The sequence below is a fragment of the Cariama cristata genome, unplaced genomic scaffold (genome assembly GCF_000690535.1).
Source record: "Cariama cristata isolate BGI_N322 unplaced genomic scaffold, ASM69053v1 scaffold15511, whole genome shotgun sequence".
NCBI classification, from domain to species: domain Eukaryota; kingdom Metazoa; phylum Chordata; class Aves; order Cariamiformes; family Cariamidae; genus Cariama; species Cariama cristata.
Genome location: NW_009598845.1, coordinates 21,464 through 30,668, shown reverse-complemented (window position 1 = coordinate 30,668; position 9,205 = coordinate 21,464). Strand labels below are relative to the sequence as shown.

At 44.7% G+C, this 9,205-nt stretch overlaps 1 protein-coding gene across 1 annotated transcript in view; it reads right to left on the bottom strand.

The window, feature by feature from the left end:
- Positions 1-395: 395 nt before the first annotated feature.
- The window catches only part of LOC104168763 (netrin receptor UNC5C-like), a gene marked incomplete at both ends in the record, with an annotated part of 30,063 nt that continues 21,253 nt past the window's right edge, over positions 396-9,205 (bottom strand). The window contains one exon of the mRNA XM_009709468.1: positions 396-564. Coding sequence (XP_009707770.1) covers positions 396-564 — 169 coding nt within the window. The remainder of the gene's footprint in view (positions 565-9,205) is intronic.

Here is a 9,205-nt window from a genome sequence, read left to right as displayed (position 1 = left end):
CAGGAGAGTGAAAAGTATTCTGTAAAAAAACATTTTCTTATTTCTAGAGTCAAGTCACAAATTATTTTCAGTTATTGTTTTTTATTTTGCCTTTTCTCTTCCTCCTGTCCCCACGACTTTGGCACAATACCCTGCCACGACCAAAACCTCAAGCATCCTGTGATGAAGGCTGTTTCACGGAAAACAGCTTGAAAGTAGGAGGCACCAAACTGCCCATCTCTTGATGGGCAGCATCTCTGTGTGGCACTGGGCACCTTAGACACCTGGTGCTGAAGGGCACTCCTGCCTGCCCGTAGCAGCCACCCATCTCACACGGCAAATCCAAAATAGAGGCATCCCGGTTCAGAAAGGCAGCTGAAGGACTAGCAGCTGGAGCTGGAGCTCCGGACCCTCACCTCCCACGGCCCCTGGGCAGTCTGGTGCTTCAGCTGGATCTGCCAGTCCTCCGTGTTGGGCTCTGCGCAGTGGTGCATGGTTAAAATGACGGGCCGGGTTAGCAGGGCTCCGGGTGGGCCGCAGCTCACCACCGGCGTCAGCAGGGTTTGGCTGTCTTCTACCGGTGGCCTGACAAGGGGACAGAAAGATGGATTCGTTAAGTGAGTTGAAAAAGTCAAAAAGGTACATTCAGGTCTATAAAAATAAAAAAAAATATCCTTCTCTTAAAATAAAAAAGATTGTGCAAGCAAAGAATGGGTGGGTTTGGTTTGGTTTTTGTTGTGGTTTGTTTTTTGTTTGTTTTTTTTTCCCCAAATATCACCCATTCATCAAAACACATGCTTAGGTGGCAGCAGACTATAGACCACACTTGCTGAGCACCCTCCACTCTGAAGGATCCTTGCAGACCGTACGCAGAGGCTTCGTTTCACCCACTGCCGAACTGCGGTCAGCGCTGCCTTTGGCAGCTGTTTAGCAGCACACAAAAGTGAAGAGTGGCTCTTGTAAGCACCACACGTGAGAATTATTTACCGTCTGGACAGAGAAAATTGAAGAACAGAGGAAGAGAAGGAACTAACGAGCACATCTGAAACCTCCTAAGTGATATACGGCACATCTGAGACGTGCAGTTTGAGTTCAGAGACAGCACCAAACCCACGGACGGGCCATTTTACTTAAAAGGCATTGAGATCTACTAGAATGGCTCTGGCAGATATGCCTGCGGGGAGCAGGTGTCACCAGTGGCAGGGGAGAAAGGGTGAAGGGATGGTAAGGAATAGTGCGGAGGGCAAAGCACACTTGCAAAGCCTGAGACTGCGAGCGATAACCCCGAGCTGTTCAGTTCAAAACACGAGTGTTGTTCAATGCGCCCGCTGCCAGTCACTAGGAATGGGTGTCACAGGAAACCGTACCATTATTTAGGATACATGGCACACACTGTAGTTTGTAAATGAGTCCGTGTGTGTGTGTGTGCGCACACGCATGTGCAAACTATCCCAGACCAACTGCTGAGGAGCTTAAAAATAGAGGAAGCATGAGTGATTTTAACTATCCCGACATCTGGTGTATGACAAATACAGCTGAATGTGCCTCATCAACTGCCTCCCTAAATAATACAGAGCACAAATTCATGATCCAGAAACCAGCAAGCGGGGGATTAAAAGCGGTCGATGTGATCTGCGCTTAAACTCCAGATCTGTCCACGGGACCTCCCATCCTCTGCTCCGGCTAAGGGTTCAATCCCTTGTTGCATTTACATCTCTGTTGGTCTTAGTGTAATTAGTTGAGACACCATTAAATACTGTTTATTTCTGCAAGTCTTTGCCTTTACCAAAAGGAAGAGCAAAAAAAAAGCAGCTGTAATCTTAGGTAATGTTTTCAAGGAAGCCAAATCAGGACAGAAACTGTTTCGATATTCAATTTATTGCATATATTCTGCATACTGCAAAGTTCTGTCCACAGGTATATCCTAATTTTGTCCACCTTAATTCTCCCTGAATATTCCATTTATCTCACAGAAAATCAGAAACAAACTTTTGTGAAATCCTTTTTCAAAGTGGGACAAAGGCGCTTTTAAAAAGTATCGCTTGTTGCTACAAATGTGGGAGGTTTCTATAACATTTGAGGAAAAAAAAAAAAGGTCCGGCATGGAAAAATTTAAATCTATGCAAATCAGCAAATCCAGATGATCTGCATCTGTGGAAATTAACTGATGAGTTTACTAAATGACTCAACAATGGTTTCTGAAAAGCCATGGACTGGAAACAAACAGCTGCGATATAGCTGCCTTTCAAAAAAGCTGTAAAGTATAACAATCTGGACAACTCTCATGTCTTAGGCCGGTTATTTCAGCCTAACAAACAGTACACACAAAATGAACCGCTAGCAGACAGAGTACCGAGTCCAGCTCCTCCTGCGTGCCGTAGGGATCTCCGGATTCAGATTAAAAAGATCAAGGATCACCCTCTTGCAAGACTGAGCTGAATGAATCATTGGGCATGATCGGTTTTTGACTAAAATGTGGTTTCTTTTTAGTCTCGTTTACTTCATCTTTTTTTATTTTCATAAGAAGCAGCAACAAGAAGCTTAAAAAACACTCCCAGTGTGGCATTGGGTTTTAATGGTCAGCTACCTTGTGCATTAATGGATATTTGAACACTCTCCTACAGTCCAATTCAAGAAATTTCAAAAAACCTAATGTCTTATGAGAAAGATCTTTCAAAATTACAATATTTGTCTGGAAAGCCACAGATATGACAAGCTGTAGACTTAATCATCTGGTTAACCCAACTTCATCTAGAAGACTACTGACCCATGAAGAAGGAAGGAAAAAAAAAATAGAAGTTATCATAGTTTTTTGGACTGAATTACAAAATCTGCAGTCAAAAAGAATATAGGAGGAAATATATCATGATCGCCGTAAAAAAATTCATACAGTGCCTTTTACGTGAAAAATGAGTTAAAATTGGCAAGAATCTGAGCACTGATGCGTGCGGTTAAGAAAAGCCAAAAGGTCATTAAAATACTGTGGTACTGATAAATCATACAGCCTAAAGTTGTCTCAAAGTAAAATTAAGTTTAGTCACTGCTCTGTGACAAAATTTTGCTAGCCGTTAAATTTTAGGACTCCGACGGAGGGCATGATTCTGCGCCACAACATTTTATATCCGATTCGCACCAGTATAAAAACTGATGCAGAACACGAGGTCGGGAGACACTCCAGACTGCACAGTCAGCAAGTGAGATGGGAAGCGGATACAAGCATACAAAGGACGTGCAAAAAATAGCAAGGCTTCGTATTTTTTTCCCCCAAGTTGGTAAACAGCATCTTTGTCACCAGACTTAGGAGATTTATTGCCAAGTGGATGAGATATGCATGCTCCTGACCTGGGTATTTATGATATGGGACATGCTGGTGAGTGAAGAGCAGGAAAACGGGCCGGTTGCCAGCGTGCTTGACTTTGACTTTGCAGTCCCAAATTGCCAAGCAGACACGCATCTGAGTCGGGCACCCCGATGTTATCGAACCCTGCCAGTCCTAGTGACTCTCCACCATCCACCTCATGCAGATAAACCTTCAGAAACTGAGACAGGAGTGGCAGAGAAGTTCTGCCGTGGTGTGAAACAGGAGCCGGTGCCTCTGAACAGGTGAAATCCCAGCTCTGCTGACATCCATGCTAAACCTCTCTCTAGCTACGGGGAGGCCAGGATTTCTACCCACAATGGGGAAGACAATGTAAATAGCAACAAAATAATTAACTTTACAGATAACAATTAATAAGGAATTATTGCAAGTAACAATGAGAGCCAGGAAATAATGCAAAAGATCCAGAGAGGGTAAAATTCCAGGTAGGAATCCTATTAATTGTAGAGCAGGTCATGCTGCCAGAGCAAAACACGTTCCAAACGTAGTTATTTAGTAGCAAAGAAAGCAATAAAAGTGAGAAAGATCTCAAGTGAGCTTGCTGCGACGCAGTAATGGGACACAGGGGCAAAACCCAGATCTGATTTCTGGGGCTGTATGGGACAAGGCACGCCGGGGCAGGCTGAGGTGGTATTCCCTTTCCTATCCAGCTCTAACGTGACTGCCGGCAGCAGGGGCTTTAGGGACCACAGCGAGATCTCGGATATAAACACCTGAAACCCAGAGGAATGAGGCTAAACCACGCAATGGCACACAGAGCAGAGAGGTACCCTACGACAACTGACAGGAAAAAGGAACAAAAAATCTCTTGACAGATCTTTTCTTACTTCTCACTGTTTCCAATTTCCATTTTAAAACAAAAGGATTATGCCTTACTACAGCTAATGAGAACAGAACAGATGCAGTAGACAAGATATATTATACAAGAGATATTAATCTTTCTGCTTCAAGGCATAAACCCAACACTAATTGATGGAATTAGTAAACAACAAATTCCCCTGAAGACAAGTTATTGTGTAGTCATTCATTACAAGCAATTTTCCTCCTTCTCCTGGAGCAGGTGATGCAGCACCAGCAAAGCCAGGATCCTGGCCCAGAGCAGCGCCCGCCGTGATCGAGTACTGCGATTTCTGTGTTAGAGATCACAGGAGACCCAGCACAAACACAGACAGAGGGGCATACAGAGCAAGGGAGTTATCTCCTCTAAAGCAGAAAGAGTCGGGAGCAGACATCTTCAAAACTGTGGGCCAGAACCTACTTTTAGGCTGTTAACCAAAAAAGAACCCCAAACCCAAACCCCCCAAAATCCCATCCACATGTGCTTCACTTTAGCCTTGCAGCAGTCTTGGGACAACTTATTAGATGAGACTGGGTGACTCCAAGGTCACTTCACTGCAGGCAAAAGAGATGTTCGGGTTTTTTTTTTTTTACAAAGAGTTGACTGAGACTAAAATTCAATCCCCTGTTTAGTATTGCTATTAAAAGGCACTAACAGCAACTGAAAGGTCTTCAGGTATTTTTAGATGTTGTCCCATCCCACATTGCTCATCAGGAACAGTTAACTCTTATTTAAAAGCAAACAAACTTTTATTCACTGTATCTGGTCCCTTCACAATCCAATTTGTGTTTTTAATGGGATTACTCATTCAAAACCATCTCCCTGTAATAAGCCAGACCGTATTCATTAAGGTAGCTGTCAGACAGCAGATGTGAGCAGAACTAGAGAAATCTCTGCTCCTCAGTGGGCCTACGTCGCGGTCCCTGGCACCACGCGTAGATGTTATAGGCAATCACAGCAGCACAGGACGGAGCAGGGAGAGAGGAAGGGCTAACTCACAGCAACAGATGGCAACCCTTCTACACAGCTTAGCCAAAAGTCAGAAGGAAGACATTTTATTTCTCCTTTCATCACTGGGGCTTTATTTTTAATATATGTTCTTTCTTAAGTTTCAAACTTAATACTCTTGACCGACCCTGGTTCTTCTGCCAGTCTATCTTTAGAAGGAAAATGATCTGAAAAGTTTTCCTCCCCTTTTGCTCATGGTCTGCCCTTTTTTATTTTGAATTTTTCAATTATAGTGACTGGCACTTCATGAAATTGTCTTCTGGAGTTGCAAAGTAATTTTGTTTATGCAACTGAGACACAGAAGGAAGGTGGAGAAATGAGATGCGGAAGACTTCAATTTCTTTTATTTCACATCACTACGCTTAGGGTTTACTGGTGAAAAAGGCAACATTGCTCCTTGGATCAAACTCACTGATCAGCTATGTGACTTTAATATAAAGTCTATGCATACACTATGCAGCCACTGATCCAAATCCTGACAAGGCTCATCTGAGCCCTCTCTCTTTCAAGGTAGCTAATTTGGAAGTTGCACAATTTATGTGTGTCTTCCATCAAGATCTTCAGGAGTGCTGCTTGCTCCGTTCTTCAGGGTTGTCACATTTTGTGGGCACAGCAGCATTGACTCTCATTTGCATCATCTCCTGTGTGATGGATTATACAGGAGTGTCCTTCACTGTGCCATATTTAGTGCAGTTCTTGCCTCTGATTAGAGTACGCAAGAGTAGCTCCACCTAAAGCTGTGCAAGCTTGGCAGGGGTTCCGGCAGGAACACAGGAACTGCCATACGAGATCAAACCAGTGGTCCGTCAAGACCCAGACCCCGTCTAGCACTGGCCAGTGCCAGATGTTTCCGAAGGAAGCACACAGCCTCACTAGTTTAGCTCTCAGCTGAATTTGTTTTTTAACCCGAGGCAGTCAAGAAAATCCTGACGGTTGGAGGTTTATACTCATGCTATTTAATCCTCAGTCGTGTAAGACCTAGGCTCTCACAGATACTCATGGGAACAGGCTCTTGCCAGGTACCGGTATTTTAGAGGTGAAACTACAACTACTTGCAAGTCTCAAAGTTGGTGACACTTCCCCAGACTAAGGGAGAGAGCATCTGATCACCGTTGAAAAAAACAACGACCTTCAAGACAGAAACTTGTCTGAGATTTGTGAAATATTCTCAGAGGCTTGTCATTTTGGGGGGGGGGGGGAATAGAGATGCACACACACATACATATAAGTGTACAAACACACACACACACGTAGATACCCCTTTTCCCCACCGTAGCCGCTTCATAAAGCACATGGACATTTCCACGAGGCCGACACACCAGCCAGGGATCAGAGCCCAGTATCTGCTCGCCACCCATCCTGCCCCGAATGACAGGCAGCATGAGGATGACTTTGCAGTGCAGGAGTAGGAAAAAGAGCCTGCTGGAGTACTAGTCTAGGAAAAGCGAAAACCCACTGTGCCACAAGCACACTAACACACTTAGAGAAAACAACTGCCTCCAAGCAGCGTTTATTGCAAGCCATCAGAACCCAATTCACCGCAGAAGGATAATGCTTTTAGGGTGACCCTCCTGCTCTCACATCCTTTGATGGATACGAAATGGAATAAATAGAGTGTCTCAGAAAGCTCTCCTAACCAATCTGCAAGGCAACACAAAGAGTGATATTACTGGGTTATGAATTCAGATGTCTGTACTACAGGTTTCAGAGACTAACTGGGGAAATGTACTAGGAAAACAAAGGAAGGACAAGGGGAATTTGCAGGACTCTGAGGGATAACAGAATTCCTGTTTCAGCTTGACTGTTCAGAAGTCATTTCATATTTCTACAAACAAAGTGTGAGCTAAATCTTCAAGTTGCCGGAGATATGCAAGCTGTGATGGTACACCTCTCTGTTGCTGCACGGGTTCTATTTTGGGTAGCGCTATGGGGACCACGTTCCCGCCTCAGTGGCGGTTGTATATCAAGAAAAAGAGCCTGCCTTCATTTCTGATTATAACACCAATTTTATAGTTTTCTATATGTCCCCTTCCAAACCACAACAACACACAACAGGACTTTTCAACCCATACACGTTTACACAGTGCTCACGAAAATAAATCCAGGGTATCACAGCATTTATTGAACGCACTCCAGTTACCACTTGGCCACAAAAGCACGTCTGCAGCTAGTCCTCACCGTGGACTATCACTCTCTGCTGGAGTGCTATAAGAGTGCAGCAGTGGATTTAAAACATAATTACGCTGCACACTAACTTGTGGTACCCATATAACTCCAATTACATGAAGCAACAGCTGTGGTCCATGCAGTCAGAAAAAGAGGTTTTGACAGAGGTGCAGCTCTGCTACAGCAAGTGGAGTGTCTGGTCACACAGTCCTGCAGCAGAAGACCATTACAGCTGGGTGCCACCCACCCCTTTCTGCTCCGGGGCACCTGGGGAAAGGGAGCAGGTAACAGGGGAGGACATTGCAGTCCGTGGTGTTTAAGCCCTTTTTGGTGACTCTGTGGTTCTGAGTGATCTAGATGACACCCAACGAGCTCCACTTTAAATGTCCTAGAAGTGGTTGGTTTCCATGAGCATGACGAGCCTGGCATGCTGGAGGGGGGCTGAAAAGCTGCCTTAAATCAAAGCAGCAGCTGGGGTCTGCGCACCCAGGAAGCGATCACCGCCACGATGGGATGAGCCCTGCTGCCCCATGGCCAAGGCAGCCCACTCTCTGCTCTCCTCCCCTAGGGAAAGGAATCCCGGCTCAAAGTCTTCATTGCACATGAGGATTCACACCTTTCCCTTCACTTCCACAGGTGTACTTCAGCACACTTGCTCAGGTTGGCAGAGCACAGCACCAAGCATGTTTTTCCCAACACAGATTAACCGATCCTTCTATCCCCTGTGTGACCTGCTGAGTAACAGCTACCACAAAGCACGTAGAGGAGGCTTTATGGGCCTTGAAGAAAACAAATCAGACTAGCACGTGACATTAGTTGTCCACAGCTGCATCAGTAAGGAGGCAGGGATTCCCTCCATAACTGGCTGGAAAGAAAATAATTGCACATATAGCTCCTCCTAGGAATTAAATACTGGGGGTTTTTTATAATTAGATATTTTAAATAGGGAGATTTGGAGGCAAGTTGAATAACAGAGGATGCTCTCTGATTTTAATTTTTTTTTCTTTCTGCAGGAAGGAGTTCTTTTTCAATGCTGTTTATAAGTATCTTTGTTTTAAAGACAAAAGTAATACAAATACAATCAATACTAGATACGAACAGAGACACTGTTTCTGCAGCTGCAATTAGCTGTTTTCAAAGAGCAGGCAATGAATAATGTATGTAAAAGGGTGGGTGAAGGGGTTACTTATTTTTTCTTTAAGCAGATTATTTTAGCATGGGTGAAAGACTACCAAGCTAAAGAACAGTGTTCAATATCACGCAGTGTATAAACAGCTGTGGCTTAGAACATCATAAAAGCCATTAAGGGGCTGAGCCAAAAAATGTATCTAGCTACGAGGAGGGGAAAGAGGCAAAGTACCGTGTAATGACTGCTCAGATTCACATTTGCCATTCAGCCTTTGTGCACATCAGCCCATTCTGCAGACTAAGACCTCACCTTTCTCGTCATGAGGTTTTCCTGAACTGCTTCAAACGGCATCTTGGCCTTTTCGGAAACACTTTTTATGCCAAGGCTGCCAGATCACTCAGCAGATACCATGAACTAGAATATGAATTGGCCACACATGCAGAGAACAGGGGTCAGCCCAACATCAACTCCGGGTGGCCCTGGCACGGAGTGCCTGGGGCTAAGCGGGACAACTACTTGCTTACTTCCACCTCCGAGTAAGGCGGGGTGGAGGACACCAAAACCTTTAGCTCCATCCTCTTCACTGTATGGGCTAGCCAAGCCCATTAAGGGTAAAATAAAAATTCACCTTCATTATAATGGGACAGGACATTCTCCAAGGCAGGTGCTCAGGCACCTGCGGCTCCGCTGAGCCGATCCAGCACCT